Below are 17,895 nucleotides of genomic sequence, written 5' to 3' on the forward strand. Positions count from 1 at the left end.
CGGGCACTGGTGCCGGAGGTTCGGCACTTCACCCTAGTGACCTCACTAGCCTCAAGCACCTGCCTACGGGACACATCTCCACTGGAGTCACGTGGTGGAGGGCTAGGGCTCCAGCCCCAGACTGGGGTGGGGGGGGGGCACACAATTCAGTCCATAGCACTTATGAAGAAAAGCGCATCAGGGGAGGGGAGAGTGTGACCAGTTTCTAATTTACTCTGTTAGACGGGCTGGTCACCTCGGAGTAGGCGGTACATCCGCAGAGATTTGAATGAAGTGAGGGAACGAGTCTCACGCGCAGGTACATGGGGAGGGAGCTTTCTTGCCAAAGAGAACAAATTTACACATCCGTGTGTTCGCCCCACCTGAATTTATACTAGGGGATGCTATGGGGTAGGAGTCTATTCTCTTGTTTCATATTGATTGCCAGTTTTCCTAGGGAATGGTCTGTCCTTTCTGGACTGTCATCTGCCTCGTGTCTCCAGACCCTGTGGTTCACACTGGTCTGAGTGTCCCGATGTTAATTAGGCCACGCCATCTTCCTTGTTAGCATTTCCCGGTCACTCCTGGTTGCTAGGATTGCAGGCTTGCCTCCATGGCCTTCTTCAACATCATCGTGCTACCCTTGACCTTGGGAATCAGGCTTCAGGTTTGCCGAGGAAAGTCCCGCATGAGATCTTGGTCGCAATAACTTTGAATTTACAAGGTTAATTTGAGCTCAAGTGAGGAACCTTCCTCTGGTTAACTTCGTCCGTTTCTCCATTTGTCTGTTTACTGTAATCCCGTGTGGTTTTGTAGTGTTTTCATGAAGGTAGGCCTCGCAGCATTTTATGATGCTAGATTGTCATGACGGCAGTTGATGACGATGATTGGTTTCTCTTGCAGCTAAGGATAAATCTGAGAAAATATTTGCACTAGCATTTGTAAAGCTGATGAGATACGATGGGACCACTCTGAGGGACGGGGAGCATGATCTCATCGTCTACAAGGTATATCACTTTATTGGTGTCGTATTGCTAGTATGGACTCTTTCACCCGTCTCTGGGCTTCCTGGCCTGAGCTGACATTTCCTCTTTTTGTGACAAAGCTGAACTCTGGCTACAGTTCGTTATCTAAGTGAACATTGCAGATGACCAGCCTTTTGGCTGTTCCTGATGAGAGAAGATGATGTACGATAAATGTTAACATGAATTAATCTACAGGAATAAGGGAAATCATTAAAATAGTTTAGCAAATGAAAAAGAGCAAATATCATGATGGTTAAAAGGATTGAGGATAGCAAGGGATAGGAAAGAATTAGGTGTCGGTCCATTGTGACTCGTGTTCGACATGCGTGTAATTAAACCCACAGGCGGAGGCAAAGAAGCTGGAGGACGCCGCGACGTACCTAAGCCTGCCCTCCACGAAGGCGGAGCTGGAAGAAAAGGCGCACTCTGCCACGGGCAGGAGCATGCAGAGTCTTGGAAGCTGCACCATCAGCAAAGATTCCTTCCAGATCTCAACACTGGTGTGTTCCACGAAACTTACCCAGAACGGTGAGTTTGGGGACAGACCCGTGTCACCCCGCGGTTTCCCTCCCCCACCCGAGTCCTGCTCGTGCTCCCCGTTCAGCAGTGGAAGCTTCGGCAGGAGCAGGATCACTGTCCGTGGGTCATTCACGCATCCTCTGGGATGGACGGTGTGGGCATCCATGGACTAGCAGGGAGCGTGACATCCATTGCGCTTTAAACTTCACTATAGTTTTGGTCTAAGGATTAACCTTAAAGAGAGATAAACCAGTGGGCTTGCTTTAAAAGAAAGGTTTTTGGCCAAAGGAACATAGCACAGTGTAAGGGGAAGAAAACACGAGACTTGGAGTCAGAGCAAAGACGTGCCTCTGAGCCCTTGCCCTGTGCTAATCCTGGAAGTGACCTTGAACGGGGGGGGGGGGGGAGGGGGGCTCTGATACCGCCTGAACCTCATTTCCTCATCTAGGCACATATGCAGGTGTATTGTCTGTCTCAAAGGGCCTGGCAGGGGTTATGTGAGCTGGAGGGTCTGAGGTGCCCACTCTGTGTGTACCTTCCCGTTTCCCAGCTACTCACTGAGATAATTACCAGTTACCTTTTTAAAAAAAAAAATTTTTTTTAACATTTATTTATTTTTGAGAGAGACAGAGACAGAGTGTGAGCTGGGGAGGGACCGAGAGAGAGGGAGACACAGAATCGGAAGCAGGCTCCAGGCTCTGAGCTATCAGCACAGAGCCCGACGCGGGGCTCGAACTCACAAACTGTGAAATCATGACCTGAGCTGAAGTTGGATGCTCAACCGACTGAGCCACCCAGGCACCCCTTTAGCTTTTTTAAGCTACAGAGTCACCCTCTGTTTTTTTTCTTTTTCTCGTTTTTATTAAAAAAAATCTTTTTATGTTTATTCATTTTTGAAAGGCAGAGAGAGAACACAAGCAGTGGTGGGGCGGAGAGAGAGGGGGACACATAATCCGAAGCGGGCTCCAGGCTCCGAGCTGTCAGCACAGAGCCCGACGCAGGCCTTGAACCCACCAACCATGAGATCATGACCTATGCTGAAGTCAGACGCTCAACCGACGGAGCCACCCAGGCTCCCTCAGTTACCTTTGGTTTTAAAGGTTGGTTTTGGTGGCCTTTCTAATTCCCCTGGCGGTGAGATAAGGCACCGGCTGACGAAGCACACTGAAATGCAGAGTCAGGTGGTGCCTGTGCTGGGCCCGCCGGCTGCCTTGAGTTGTTCCCACCGCTTGCAGAGTCCCCAGCAACGTGGCTGTGTGGCCAGGGGCACCTCTTACTCACAGCACACTGGACGCGGCAGTCCCTTCTGTATACTTCCTACCTTTAAAAATTGCATCCCCCAAATGTGAGCATATCACAGCTGTGCAGGGCGACTTTATGCTCTCTTGCAACTCAGCTGAAAAATCCAATTTGCCCTCTTAGCCACCCAATATGGATTTTGATTATTAATGTTTGTTGCTATCTTGAATTGTGTCCCTGGGGATTGTCTGTAAATCTTGGCAGGAGTCTCGGATTTGCCTGAGGGGTAGTCACTGTTTGGACCTTAACAGGATCAAAGGGGACAGAGTAACCCCCTCCTCTGGAAGTCATGGCATTGGAGTGGAAAGAGGGCTGGGCAGTCGGGTGTACAGGCCCCGTTCCAACTCTCTGGGCCCGCCTTCTCCACTCCGTTGTATTGCGCTGTTTAGAAGGTGCTTCCTCACTGCTTGGCTCGTGAGTCAGCTGTGCGGGGGAACGTGGGGGATGCATGAAGGCCATTGGGATACGTCTCTCTAATGTCTTCATCATCACGGTTTGCCCTAAGCATTGCCCTAAGCTGGTGGTAGTCAGTAATCTCCATGAGCAATTGTAAAGCCTTAACTGGGCATCGGGGTTCTGTGTAAGCATGGGGAGGGCTGCAGAAAACACGGGGGGCTTGTGCGTTTACTGCCCAGGGAGCACATGGTCAGCAAGGCAGGTGCTGGTTTGGGACCGCGTTATGGAAAGGATGCCCCCACGGGTCAGACGTTACTTTCTGGATACCACCCTGGTAGTTCACTAGTCTGATGGCTACACCGCCCAGGGCCTCCTTGAACTCAGGGCAGTGGCAGCCTCTCCGGGGAGTCACTGCCCCATGCATGTGACGCTTCAGCTTTCCATTACGTGCTGGACAAAATGAGAGCTGCTGTGTATTGTCATTTTCACTACACAGGGCGCCACCGCCTTATGCTTGGGTCACGTTCCAGAAGCACGTTTCGAAGTTGTTATTTGGAACTTGAACATGTTTTCCCCATCCAAACAACGTCCCGAAGAGCAGTTAGGTTGGGAGGCTCCCCCACAGAATCCTTCATAACCCACGTGTGAACGAGAACTCTCCAAGGTGTTGGTTAAGTGGCAGCCATCTCCCCGGGGGGTGATGTTGACCTCTCCTCGCACCTCCTGACTCCTCGGCCGTCATCAGTCACAGGGTAATTCCTTCCCTGGAACTGAGGGAGCGAGCACCCCGCTATTGGCAGCAGCAGTTGCCAGGCAACGAGGAGATTCCGACGTGATGCTCACTGAGAGTAAAGGGGGCATCTTTTGCACACCAGCCGATGATTCCTCTTTTCGGGATGGTGGTGCGGCAGGTGGTGTGCAAGATGGAGCTGCCCCACTTGGCGTCTGAGCACTGAGTCCCAGAGTCTCATTCGGGGAGTCATTTTTCTGCAGCCATGATTTGTTCCTGCGAAGTTCCGTTCCTTAGGGAAAAGCAGTGGCTGAATTATTCATCGAGGTTTGTATTAAACATCTCTGTTCTCAGCATTACTGGATGCTGTGGGGGATAAAAAGGGAAGTTGAGGATGTGATTCCTCTCCTCAATTAGCTTCCTATGTAATTAGAGAGAAGTCACAAGACACAGAATTGATCACGGCCAAGCCGCGGTGGCTCCCGGGGATGAGGGCTTGGACAGGGAGCGCTGGTCTGACCCTGCTAGTGGGAGGCTGGTCAAGCTGTTTTCTTAAAACAGGCTCTCCCTCCTTGGAGGTGTTCTTACGCTGGCCGGTTGTACCTTTTCTCAGATTTAAAATACCGACATCAGCCTAAGCCTCCCTCACACCGGAAGTGCCGCTAACTTTTCGGGAATGGAATCCAGATAAGTAACTAGTTTCCATTGAAAAAACACTGGTAACTCTCATGAGGTGGAAATCTCCCTTAACCCTGGCACCTAGGGCATGTCTGGGCAGGATGTGGCCTTTCTCATACTCCACCTTCATTTACAAATGAAAACATGTTAGTTTTCACGATGAATGGCTAAAAGTTTTCACTTCCTCATCATCTTGTGGATGGACAGCCACTGCTGTCTGTCTTCATGCTGGGTAGCTTGCTGAGCACTTTCTCCACATCACACCATTTAATCCTGGCACCAGCCTTCCAGTCGGGCAACGTCGTACCCATCCTTCAGATAGGTAAATTGAGTGAGGTTAGTTGCCCAAGGTCATATGGTGGTGATGTGGCCCAGCGGGCATTCGAGCCTACAGCTTACTCATTGCCCAGTGCTCCTGGGTACCGTCCCTCTTCATTGTCACTGTTCCCCCCCTGCCCCCCCCATCAGCTGTCCTTGGGGGGAGGGCAAATAAAGGAGAATGTATGTTTTGGTGATCATCACACGAATGCCTTTTGTGTGGTTTAGTCCTTAGCAAGTGTCTTATGTCCCCTGAAATGCTAAAATTATATTGCCAAAATTGTATTTTTCTTTTCATTATGAACTAGGTTTTTTTTTTTTTTTAATGGAGATACTTTGCGTAGCTGAAGTTTCTTCCCGACGAGCATAAACAGTCACTTGGAGGCACTTTGCTAATTGTGTTTTTTTTTCACGTAGTGGGATATTAATATACTTTCAAGTGGAGAATGTGTGGGCACATGTTCTTTCCTAGAGATGCTTTGGATTCTGTCTTCGTGCCTTAAAGAACATCTTGCTGTCTTAAACAAAATCATCTCCGGACATTGTCTTCCGCATTTAGTCTGTAAAAATGCATCCATTCAGTCTGTGGTTTTTCTATGAGAAAACAAACCAGATAAAATTCAACCATAGGAGACAAACAGCCATGGTAGGTCAGGCCAGGATGAGGGCAGTGGTTGCCCCATGGTCCAGGCTTCCTGTCACCTTGTAGTTTCTGTACCTGAATGTGCATTTCTTATTTTATGTTATTTAATTAAAAAATAAATAAATAAAAGCCATGTTCTCAGATAGGAAAAAACCCACATGGTATTTCAGGACCGCACTTGATGGGCCAGGAGCCTTCTTCCAGACCCTCTGCTGGTCTGAATCTACCTTCTTGGAGGTTGAAAAGTTCAGCCCTTTTTTCTTAAGCTCCCGAATGCATTTTTTTTTTTTAAGTTTATTTATTTTGAGAGAGAGAGAAAGAGAGAGCGCACGAGCTGGGGAGGGGCAGAGAGAGAGGGAGAGGGAGAATCCAAAGCAGGCTCTGCACTGTCAGCACAGAGCCTGACACGGAGCTCAAACTCATGAACCAGGAGATCATGACCTGAGCCGAAATCAAGAGTCAGACTCTTAACCGACCGAGCCACCCAGGTGCTACACCGAATGCAATTTTAAGCTTCGACCTGGAATCATTTCATGGTAAATGTAGTCGGAAGTCATGTATTCAGCCATTCGACGTGTCAAGTATGTTCTAGAAAGTAATGAAGTTTTTAGCGGGAGGAGGTTTCCAAGCAGGGTTGATCGCTCTGTTTCAAAGTTCTATCGAGAACCTCACCGGACGTGTGACGAAGGGAGACCAGGTTCTTGCCGCGAAGATCTGATGTTCGTTCGTTCTCTGTTTCCAGTGGACCTGCTGGGGCTGCTCAAGTGGCGCTCCAACACCAGCTTGCTGCAGCAGAACTTGAGGCAGCTGATGAAGGTCGATGGTGGCGAAGTGGTGAAGGTAACACAGACCCCGGGGGTGGCATGGTGTGGTGTTCTTCCATGTGTGGGCAGATCCAGGCACTGCCTGCTCGGTAGCATGCGATTCCGTCAGAATCCCTCCATCAGGTGGCTTCTGGTGGATGTTGACATGCACCTCCACATGGACAGACTCCACCTTGGATTCTGGTTGGTAGGGTGGTCTGGCTTCACGGGAAAGGAAACGGGCTTTGGATTCAACCCAGTCTTGTGTTCTGGCTCAGGAGGTCAGAGCACTGAGAGCCTTGTCTTGGCTGTTTGCTTCCCGTGTGATCTTGGACTCATTTCTTAACCTCCCAGAGAACTCTGGAGAAATGTTAGGTGCCCTCTTGAATCTTCATCTGCAAGATAGGACAGTCAGACTAGGGTGATCTGAGATCCTTGGAGTGCTCCAATTCTAGAATTCTTTTCTTTTTTTTAATGTTTATTTATTTTTGAGAGAGAGAGAGCGTGAGCAGGGAGGGGCAGAGAGAGAGGGAGACACAGAATCCGAAGTAGGATCCAGGCTCTGAGCTGTCAGCACAGAGCCTGATGCGGGGCTTGAACCCATGAACCATGAGATCATGACCTGAGCTGAAGTCGGACGCTTAACAGACTCAGCCACCCAGGCTCGTCATCCAAATCTAGAATTCTTTTTTTTTTTTTAATAATTTTTTTATCAGAGAATTGTTATTACTTCTGATATTAGAGCGTTCTATCCTTTTTTTTTGGCCCCGGTGACTTTTCCTTTTATGTAAGGAAACCTGTTTCCGTGTTGAGTTTGCCCCATTTGGCCTGCACACGATCAGCTGGTCCCCACTGGTGGTGGTCTGTGAGCGAGCTCTCTGCCGCCGGGTCTGTCTGTCCCTGGCTCAGTCCTTCACCCTCTGTGAGAAGTGCTTGCAGAAGGAGACCGCCTTATCTCTGTAAAAATTAATTACTTAAAATGCCCTTAATTAAGCAGCAATGTGGTTAGCTTCACTATAAATTAATTTGGTTGCACCACTTTCTGAAACTCATTGTATAACCGTTGAAACATATCCTCGCCACTCTTCCAATTTTAATCATCTTTTTAGGTTTTTGTCTGCTACCTCTGGCTTGGACAATGCTAATTGCATTTGAAACTTCTCTGGGTCTTGTAACTTCCCCGATGCAGATGGAAGCTGGGTGAATAAGTGAATGTAACTCGAGGAGACACACAGTTAATGAAATTTTGTGCTTTTTCCTTTTGAAATCCCTGTATCACATCAGGAATTAGCCCGGTTTCTGTTGGCCTATTGTTACACATAAGATGATCTAGAACCATCTTGTCTTGTTGTCCTTCACTCCCCTCACCTAATCTAGTACCAAATCCTGGTGTTCAGCCCTGGAAGTGGTTTTCACCAGCCCCTGTCCTTCCTGTGTGTGCTGGCACCACGGTACTGTGCGTGTGACCTGTCCGTCCATTGCGGGTACATCCTGAGTACCCTGTAGGCCTGGAGAGGTGAACGGACGTGTCTAAGCTACACGGCTGTCAATGAGAGCCAGGGCTGCACGGATTCCCAGCCTGCATGGGGCTCCTTTTACTCTGTTTGAGGACGTCATAGACCGAGTTCGTTCCATTCATTCCAGCCCCCCCCCCCCCCGCCGCCCCCCACCTTGTGTACATTCATAACTGCTCGTAGGGACATGACATTGAACGGCGGGTTAAGAACAGTGTTTGCTTCTTTGCTAAAAGATGCAGTTGCTCATTTTGGTGGGAGATGAAAATGGTGACTTGGGGCCTCCAGTGGATAGTCTTAGAGAGAAGGTAGGTGTCAGAAGAAGCGTGTTCATGGCTCCATGTGAGGGACTTCCTTCAGGATGCTGGTATCCCTGTACCTCTGCGGCTCGACAGCCAGAAAAACAAGACTCCGGCTCTCTGCTGCCATGTTTCCGTGCCACTGATCCTGTCATTTGTCTGGGTAGGATGGGTAGAGCTATTGCAGGGACGCTATGTGAACCGAGACGAGCCACAGTGAACTCACGAGCTGGTGAGTCCATTGGCAGCAACATTGGGCTGTTACCAGATGGCGTGAAGTTTTGACCTTTGCAAAGATTTTATGAACTGAAAATGATGGGAAATAATACTAAAGTAATGAGGTGATGTGGGCTCCTCCATAGTTGCAGGGTTGGTAAAGCCTTTGATGGCTGGACCAGAACACCTCTTGGGCAGCAAGGTGGTTTGCTTCCCCTGCTGTTTCATCCCACTTCCTGCGATGAAATCGGTGTGTGTGGGGGTTGGGGGGTGCAGCACAGCAGAATATAATGAGGGTTTATGCACTGGTGGGTCTCAGATCTCTTACTAGGTTTGGGAGGATGTCCCCTTTCCTGAGGGAGATACGTAGTGTTGGGTTTGGGGCTGTTGCAACGTTTCACAGCGTAAGGGGGAGCAGTGGGGCAGGCACTGGTTTGGGGAGCAGGTCCGAGTGGTTGGGTTCCTCAGCCTGAGTGCTCAACCCATTTGAGACTCTCCGTGAGGACCTGAAGGCCCTTGTGGTTCTGTGTGTTCTATGCATGGGCTGAGCCATCCGGGAAGAATGTGGCCCAGACATCCCATTCAGCCATCCTTCTGATACCCTTGCTATGGGGCTGTCTCACCTGTTCTTTGGTTTTTAAGAACAGCTTCATTGAGATATAATTCATATACCATACGATGCACTCTTTTAAGTTTACTTATTTTGAGAGAGACAGAGAGAGCAAGCTGGGGAGGGGCAGATAGAGGGGGAGAGAGAGCATCTGAAGCATTCTCCAGTCTCCGAGCTGTCAGCACAGAGCCCGATGCAGGGCTCGAACCCACACGCTGCGAGCTCATGACCTGAGCAGAAGTCGGACGCTTAACCGACTGAGCCCTTCATTCCTTTTTATGGCTGAATAAGAACCATCCCAAAGTATGGCTATGCCCCAGTTGTTCCCTCAGTTATCAGCTGGTGGACATTCGGGTGGTTTCCCCATTTTGATGTCTAGGAGGAGAGCTGCTGCGAATATTTGTGTACAGGTTTTTGTGTGGACGGGTGTGTTCCATTCACTTGGATACAAGCCTACGAATGAAGAGGTTCCCGTGGCGAATATACGTTTAACCCTTGGAGGCGCTGTCTAAGCGTTTTCCAAAACCATCGTGCAGTTGTACGTTGTCACCAGTGATGTGCGAGGTGTCCGTTTCCTCCGCTTCGTTGCCTGCCCCATACTTCCAGGATTGCTCTTGTCTCGATGGTAGCATTCTCGGTGGGTGTGCAGTGCTAGCTGCCTGTGGTTTCGATTTGCATGTCCCTGTCGCTTCTCGGCCTTTTGGCTAAGATCAAGTGCGATTTGCATGCCCCTAGTGACTAATGATGATGTATCTATATTTTATTCTCTTTTATGCCAATATTCTGTCATGTGGCACACTGCCTGTTCTTGAACTCGTCCACAAACAGGGAACTCATTACCTCCAAGATGGCTTTTCCTGGTCCGTTTGACGCTTCTCTCGGGGGAGGATGGTGATGGGCTTGGAAGACAATGTCCAGTGTGACATAACTTTGGAATCGTGTGATTTTTTTTCTTCCCTTAATTAATTGATGATGGTTTGTCATTCTATGCTCTGATATTTATCTGGTGAATTCTAGTAGGCTGTAAAAGGAATTTCCAAGTTGCTCTTGAATAAGATGCGCTTCTTGGTGCCCCAGTTTTAGAGTCTCACACCTCTTCTGTCCTTGGGCATCTGGGCCTCTGGAAGGTCCTTTATTACTCTTAGCTGGAAGCGTGTCTCTCGGTGACTTCTGCCCCCTCCCTAGCCCCGGTCCTGCACTCGGAGTCCGGGACGAGGCCGACCCAGTCTTCGCAGAGCTGGTGTTGAGTTCTTTGTCGCCAGCCTGGTGAAGACCAGGAAAAGGGGTGGAGAAGACCGAAGGGGTGGGGACTGTCAGGCATGTCCCTGTTGGCAGGCCTCCTCTGCTTGGCTCAGGCTGCTCTGTCTTTGCTGTGCGTTCACTCATCTCAGATTTTTGTCTTGTGCCTTGAGTGGCTCAGAAAAGTCCCCGGAGTGCACAGCTTCTTTGGTGACATCTGCGGGAGATGGGTGTTTGCGTATAGATGGTAGCTATTCTAGGTTGGGGGAAAGCTGCGTGAGTTTACTTGGTCTGCTGAGATTTGGTGTATCTCCAGTTCCTCCAGGACACCTTGGATGCCCTCTTCAACATCATGATGGAGAACTCCGAGAGCGAGACCTTCGATACGTTAGTGTTTGACGCTCTGGTAAGGAGCCTCTATTTTCCATCTGTTCCGATGTTAGGGAGGCTTTCATGCTGCAGCCTTTGAAGCTGGGGGAGGGCAGCTATCTGAGAAGTGTTTTCTGTTGTAAATCCCATCAAGGCATTGGGTTTGAGAGGCGGGGAGTAGCTTTCAGCAGAATGTTATAGTTAGGCCAATATCATTTCTGGAATAAGAAGAGGTAACTTCCGAAGATGTTCTTGTTCATTGATTCCCACCACAGCGCAGGTAATTCAGACGAGGATTCCAGAATGGCTCACGTTATCTTGCTAATGAAAATATTGATGAATTTAACAGGTATTTATCATTGGACTAATTGCTGATAGAAAATTTCAACATTTTAATCCTGTTCTGGAAACCTACATTAAGAAACACTTTAGTGCAACATTAGCCTACACGTGAGTTCATTTTTGTATGTTTATCGTTCAGTGTCTTTTTCATATGCTTTTGTCTGTGATTGTACATCCCCCTCCCCCCTGCCCCCCCCCAACTGAATTTCCTGGGATAATTTTTATTACTGTTTCCCTTATAACAGACCTAAACATCTTGTTGAAAGAAGATACACGATAAATTACCATAACGTTCTGGAATAAATTCTGGTTCTCCTCCATACCTTCCATTTGTCTTTGAAATTTTCAGTTTATGTTCGATGAAACTGACCTATGGATGCGGAGTGCCTGCCTCACTGTGGCTTCCTGACCAGCTTTTGGCGAATGAATAGATGGATGTGTTCCTGGTTTGAGATGATTGGTTGTCTAATGTGGATACAACTCAGTTCTCAGTAGATCTTTTTGCTCTTCAAAGAGGGCCTTCCTTTTTGTTCCAGATGCTTCAGCTGTAATGGGCTTGGGTTCTGACTGCCAGCCTAGCTGCTCTTAACCCTCCCGCCATGTCCCCATACCTGCCCCTCTGGGTGCCTAGTAAGCAGACAGAGCAAATGTGTGATATCCCGGCCTGAGAGGTGGCTCACTGGGTGTTGACCAGCACAGTCTAGGAACCTGCTTAACCCACAGCACTGTCACTTCCAAGTTTACATTTCTTTCTTTCTTTCTTTTCTTTCTTCTCTTCCTTTTCTTTCTTTCTTTCTTTCTTTCTTTCTTTCTTTCTTTCTTTCTTTCTTTCTTTCTTTCTCTCTTTCTCTCTTTCTCTCTTTCTCTCTTTCTCTCTTTCTTTCTAGCTTATTTATTTATTTTGAGAAGGTGGAGGGGAGAGGGGCAGAGAGAGAGAGTGGGAGAGAGGGGTGGAGAGAGAGGGAGAGAGAATCCCAAGCAGGCTCCGCCCTCCGTGCAGAGCCCGACGGGGGCTCCAGCTCACAAACTGAGGGATCATGACCTGAGCCGAAATCAAGAGTCAGATGCTTAACCGACTGAGCCACCCTGGCGTGCTGAAAGTTTAAATTTCTTAACCTCTTTGGGCCTCAGCTTTCTTATCAGTAAAACAGGCACATCTTAGGGTTTCTTGAGAATTTCAATGAGTTATTCCATGTTAAATGTTTGGAGTAATCCTTGGTGCTTAGAAAGCACTAAGCAATATTTAGGTTTCATTATTATTATAATACTTCTGAGGAGTTACTCCGTCTCTCTTACCCGGGGATTTGTTGGCATTTATTTAAACTTTTAATTGTGTGAGTTGCAATTAAAAAAAATTTAAATAATTTCTTTAAGAAAATTCCCCACCGTAGAATCACTAGAGATGATCGTCTTTAGTGCCAGTAACTTCAGTCAAAGCTCTCGTGTGTCTGGAGAGTATCTGTTTCCTTGCCTGCATGCAGCCATGAACACAAGGCCGGAGGTCTGATGCTGGCTCTTTGTATGACGTCAGTCATTCTGTCCCTTGGGCCTTTCGTGTCTGCCGTGACTGCATGTCTATTGCAAGGCGGTGGGCAGAGCCCCAAGTGGGCAGAGAGCTGCCACATCCTTATGTACACAGAACCAGCTGTGACACGTCCTTTGTGCTTGCTGATAAATGTTCGTTTCAGACGGTTTGTTCTCTTAGTGGAGATGTCCATTTTGTGCTTTGGGCAGTCCCTTTCAGACTGTGAGGAGGGCTGACCGAGCGGGGCCATCTTGCTGGTGACTGAGCGGGGCCATCTTGCTAGGGCGGACCAAGCAGGGTTTACGGAAGTGGCCTATGAGCTGCTCCTCATGGGGCGGGATCTCCCTACGCGTCACGTTCACACTCCTGCTTCTTCGTGGAATTAGGACCAAATGGCTCTTCTCGGATTAGCTTTTGTATTGGAATTTCAGGAAATCAGCTCAGTGAGTGAGCTTGCCACGCTGTGTTCCAGATCTTCTGTTGGCATCGCCCATTCTGTGCCTTTGCCATAGGAGGCCAAGTGAAAGTCAGGGAGTCTTTGGAGAAACGGAAGTACCATTTTATCTTTAAGAGATGATGGGACGGAGTTGAGAATCGGTATCCTCCCATCCAGCCCCTGTAATATGCTGAAAAGCAGATTCATTTTGGAAAATAAGTGTTCTTATGTTTTGTTTTGTTTTTTGATTTTTAAGCGTTTATTTATTTTTTGAGAGACAGAGAGAGTGTGAGTCGGGGAGGGGCAGAGAGACAGGGAGTCACAGATTCCGATGCAGGCTCCAGGCTCTGAGCTGTCAGCACAGAGTCCGATGTGGGGCTCGAACCCACGGACCGGGAGCCGAAGTTAGTCGCTTAACCAACTGAGCCACCCAGGCGCCCCTCTTGCCATTTTGGTAAAGAAGCAATCCCAAGTGGTTTCTTAGTTCGAATTTGAGAATTTAAGCCTTGAAATACCAAAGGAGGTAACTGTGATTCACGCAGTTCTAGCGTGAATCATGGAAAGTTCTCTGCGTTAATGGTCTCTGGGCCAGGGGAAATTCTGGCACTGGGTATCCTCACGGAGGGTCTCCCAGCCACTGCCCCTCTAGAGGCTGGGCAGGCACAGATGGAGCTTAGACTCTCTCCCAGATAGTTCCTTTACCTCTTCCCTTTGGTAACGTGGAGATCTTCAGCCCTCTCCGCAAAGAACCCCAAGACAAGAAACGAAAGGTGACTGCAGCAGAGGACCTCTCAGTGCCCCGCCTCCACCGCGGGCATAGTCTGGGTGCGGGAGCCCCGCAGAGTCACCGGTGATGCTGATGGGGCAGGCGATGAGGGCGGACCGGTCCTCCAGGAAACTAGCAGAGCTTCTTTCTGGCCGCAGAGCTACTTTTCCCGGAGCTGGTCCAGGTCTTGCCTCTGCTCAGCGGATGCTGCGTTTGGTCTGCGCCTCTCAGCGAGTACCAAGGGGGCTCCATCTTTGTGCCATTACAGATGGCCTCGCTCATGCGGATGTGGCTCTTTTGACATCCTTCCTCATTTACTTTCTGGTTCTGGGTCTTTCTTTTTGCAGATCATTCCATTAATTAATTATCTGTTGGGAAAATTCCCAAAATGTGTTCTGTGGAATTTCTGTTTCTATTTCTTGAGGTATCAATGGGTTTAATACGAAAAGGTAATCTGGCCAATAAGCTTGAAAAAGTAAGTTAAATCAGGTGAAACGGATTTTCTGGCAGGACCCTAGATGTCTTCTGCTGTGCCTCGAGGGCCACCGGAAGACACTTGTGGTGAGCTACCCTCCCACCGTGGGAGCCAGGGAGCCACTGGGGAGAGGACCTCTCCGGCCCAGGTTCTTCCTAACACCTTGCTCGGGTGCCCCTCTCCTACTTGGAGAGTGAAGAAACTCTCAAGTTTCTTTACTAGGGTTCTGCAACCTGATGAGACTTAGAAATGACCTCCCATCTGCTTGGTCACCCAGAAAGCTTCCCCCTCCCCGCTCCTTAAATGTTTATTTTTGAGAGAGAGAGAGAGAGCTCGTGAGCAAGAGTGGGGAGGGGCAGAGAGAGAGGAAGTGAATAAGGCTCTGTGCTGACAGCAGAGGCTGATGCAGGGCTCGAATCCACGAACCATGAGATCACGATCTGAGCCGAAATCGGCCACTTAACTGACTGAGCTACCCGGGCACCCCTTGAAAGCTTTTTATTGTGGTTTTTCAGGACAGTGGTTACTCTTAGGGCTATTCTTTTTTATTTATTTATTTATTTTTTTAATTTTTTTTTTTCAACGTTTATTTATTTTTGGGACAGAGAGAGACAGAGCATGAACGGGGGAGGGGCAGAGAGAGAGGGAGACACAGAATCGGAAACAGGCCCCAGGCTCCGAGCCATCAGCCCAGAGCCCGACGCGGGGCTCGAACTCACGGACCACGAGATCGTGACCTGGCTGAAGTCGGACGCTTAACCGACTGCGCCACCCAGGCGCCCCACTTAGGGCTATTCTGAGGTCATCCTTAATGCAAGTTACAGTTGCTCTTACGGGTATCTTACAATAATCTCAGCTAACAGTCTGGGTGCGTACGGGCTCACAACTTAGCTGGAAATGCTGGCCATGCCCTACCAGGTTATCTTTATGAGCATAATGAGTATGTAAAAAGTCACAGTGAATTCTTGTTGATGACATGGGAAGTTGGGGCTCATAGAAGTTTGGCCGATGGTTGTTGGACAGACTGCACATTTGTGGCTAGTTTTTGAATTATAGCGCGGCCCAATACACCAAAACCAGAAACCACGTTGAAGTTGAGCTAGCTGTTCTTTTATGATTCAGAAGCATTGCTTCAGGGTCAGTCTTCTGATCAGTGAGCAGTGATTATTAGTTTATGGGCCAGTAGTAGTAGAAAATGTAGAAGTTGGGGGCAGAATTAAAAATTCACTGTTGCCACGACTGCCTCTATCATTTGAAAATAAATGCATGCTCCGTGTTAAAAAAAGAAACATTACAAAAAGCATTACAAAAACATATGTGGCTATGAAGAAAACCTCTTCAATTTTATTTAGCATTGGGGAAGCTAGTGTATCTATCTAAGCCTGGGCTTCTTCACTTATACGTTAAGGGTAATATACCTGCTATTATACCCAATTATTATTATTATACCCTAAAATAATACTTGCCTTATTGGGCTTTTGTGAAGATTAAGTTACATAATATATTTAATGCTTAGAAAAACCTCTAAAACTTAGAAAAAAAGGCTGGTTTTTTGTTCAGATCTCGCTCCTCCGAGTGTTATTTTATGGCTCACTTTTAATCTGTTTCGAATGCATTTTATAAATAGGCATCTACGGATAAGTGTGAACCAAAAGAAGAATGGCCCACTTATGTGTTTCTGTCCCAATTAGGAATTGAGGTGTTGTAATTTTCTGAACGCGTTAATTGATTTGTGATTCTGTTACGAATAGGAAGCTGACAAAAGTTTTAAGAAACTATGTGGACAATGCGGAAAAGCCGGGAATAAATGACCAGCTGTACAAAGCTATGAAGGCCTTGGAGTACATCTTCAAGTTCATCGTGCGCTCCAGGATCCTGTTCAATCAGTAAGTGTCACCCGTGTTGGCCCTCCTAGGGAATTTTAGGTGATCTTTTACTTCCTTTCTTCTCCTTCTCTGTTCCCCTCTCTCTTTTCCCTCTTCTTTCCCTTCTCTCTCCTTCTTCCTCCCTTTCTTTGCTAGAATTTCTAGCATGACAGAGCAGTAATAGCTGGCCATGCCGGGTTGGGGTCGCCCACTCTCAGGATAACTGCTCCCCACGCTGTGAAATGCGAGCACAGGTTTGAACAGCAAGCTCTGTTCCCAAGTCAGAAATGTGTGCGTGTGAGTGAAATACTGACCGCTGATGTATTCCGAGTTTATCAGAGGTAGTGCAGGGTGTACACAGAAGGGCTCTGAAGTTCGTGCCAGTGTATCCTTCGATAGAAAAAACGCCTCAAGAGAGCAGACAGTTAAAATAAGCAACAACGTCAGAAGGCTAAAACCAAGTTAAATTGCCTCCCTTGGGAAGACTGGAGCTTCGACTCTTTCTTTCCTTCAACCACAATAATATTTGGCTTCTGGAGAGAGATTCTCACGTGTGGAACTTCCAGGTGAATGGGCTTTCAGGTATTGAGGTCAGTGACCTGTTTCTCATACTTTGTGGATGAATGTGTGCATCGTTTTTGAACCTTAGAGTGGATCGGGGGTGTTGGTGACTTTCTTTTTTCATAGAGAGCAGTAATCTTTTTCCAAGTGTCTGTGGTTAAGAGCTGTGCTCAAGCCAGAGTTTCCCAGTTAGCCCACGATATGGAACTGTGTGACTGAAGAGATGTGCGAAAGGGGTAGACTGAGCGTTGAGTGTTGAAGTGGGCTCTCTGTGCTTGTTTCTTTGGGAGGATGGCTGCTTTGGGTGACCTACTGTGAGTGATGATGGTTCCTGTTGATTATTCAAGGTTGACGTTCTTGTTGTGAGTTCTACACTCAGACATGGAGTTTCACAAACTGATGTTCCTTTGATTTAGAGAACACACATCACCTTTAAGAAAAAAATTTTCTTAAGGTTTATTTATATTGGGGAGAGAGAGAGAGAGAGAAGGAGAGAATGTGCAAGTGGGGGAGGGACAGAGGGAGACGGAGACAGAATCTGAAGCAGGCTCTAGGCTCTGAGCTGTCAGCCCAGAGCCCAACGTGGGGCTTGAACTCACAAGCCATGAGATCATGACTTGAGCCAAAGTCGGTCGCTTAACCAATTGAGCCACCCAGGCGCCCCATCTTTTAAAAGCACAGTGCTTTGTGAATGTACGATTGAAAACTGGGAATTGGACCATTGTAGACCCAAATTAGTCCCTTTCTATTTCTCTTCATTTTATCTTCGTTGGCCTGAGGTAGGCTCCTTCAGAAGGGCCCAGGAGAAACGGATGGTATTCCGAATCCAATCTTGTGCACACCATGGTGCAAATAAAGCCAGAGGAGCGAGTCATTGACTATGCATAGACCTGGAAAAGTGATACACAGGGTGGGACCCACCATTGATTAGAGTGGTGATCAGTGGTTAACCGCCCGTGTTATTGGTTAAGGATTATTGTGCTTGTGTTCTCTCTGGAGTTGACGTGATATAGACAACATTGTCTACACAGCCATTTGAATGTATGAAGACACACGGTTTGAGGCCCTCATGCTGTCATCCTCAACTAAGATATCAAAGGCCTGCTCTTTGTGCTAATTATAGGTAGGTATGAATCTTGCTGTAGACTGAGCTTTCTCTTAAGAGACAAGGCCATTGACGATTTTCCCGCCATCAGCTGTGAAAGATGACCAAGTAAAGTAGGCTTTGTCTTCCTGCATTTTATTTTATTTTATTTTATTTTATTTTATTTTATTTTATTTTATTTTA

General features: G+C 47.8%; 1 protein-coding gene across 1 annotated transcript in view; it reads left to right on the forward strand.

The window, feature by feature from the left end:
- DOCK1 (dedicator of cytokinesis 1) overlaps positions 1–17,895 on the forward strand; it is a 473,828-nt gene that overhangs the window by 56,675 nt on the left and 399,258 nt on the right. Inside the window, exons 18-23 of the mRNA XM_040486934.1 lie at positions 883–986; positions 1,349–1,532; positions 6,330–6,427; positions 10,585–10,674; positions 10,987–11,087; positions 15,933–16,067. Coding sequence (XP_040342868.1) covers positions 883–986; positions 1,349–1,532; positions 6,330–6,427; positions 10,585–10,674; positions 10,987–11,087; positions 15,933–16,067 — 712 coding nt within the window. The remainder of the gene's footprint in view (positions 1–882; positions 987–1,348; positions 1,533–6,329; positions 6,428–10,584; positions 10,675–10,986; positions 11,088–15,932; positions 16,068–17,895) is intronic.

The sequence above is a fragment of the Herpailurus yagouaroundi genome, unplaced genomic scaffold (genome assembly GCF_014898765.1).
Source record: "Herpailurus yagouaroundi ecotype Mexico unplaced genomic scaffold, PumYag 163, whole genome shotgun sequence".
NCBI classification, from domain to species: domain Eukaryota; kingdom Metazoa; phylum Chordata; class Mammalia; order Carnivora; family Felidae; genus Herpailurus; species Herpailurus yagouaroundi.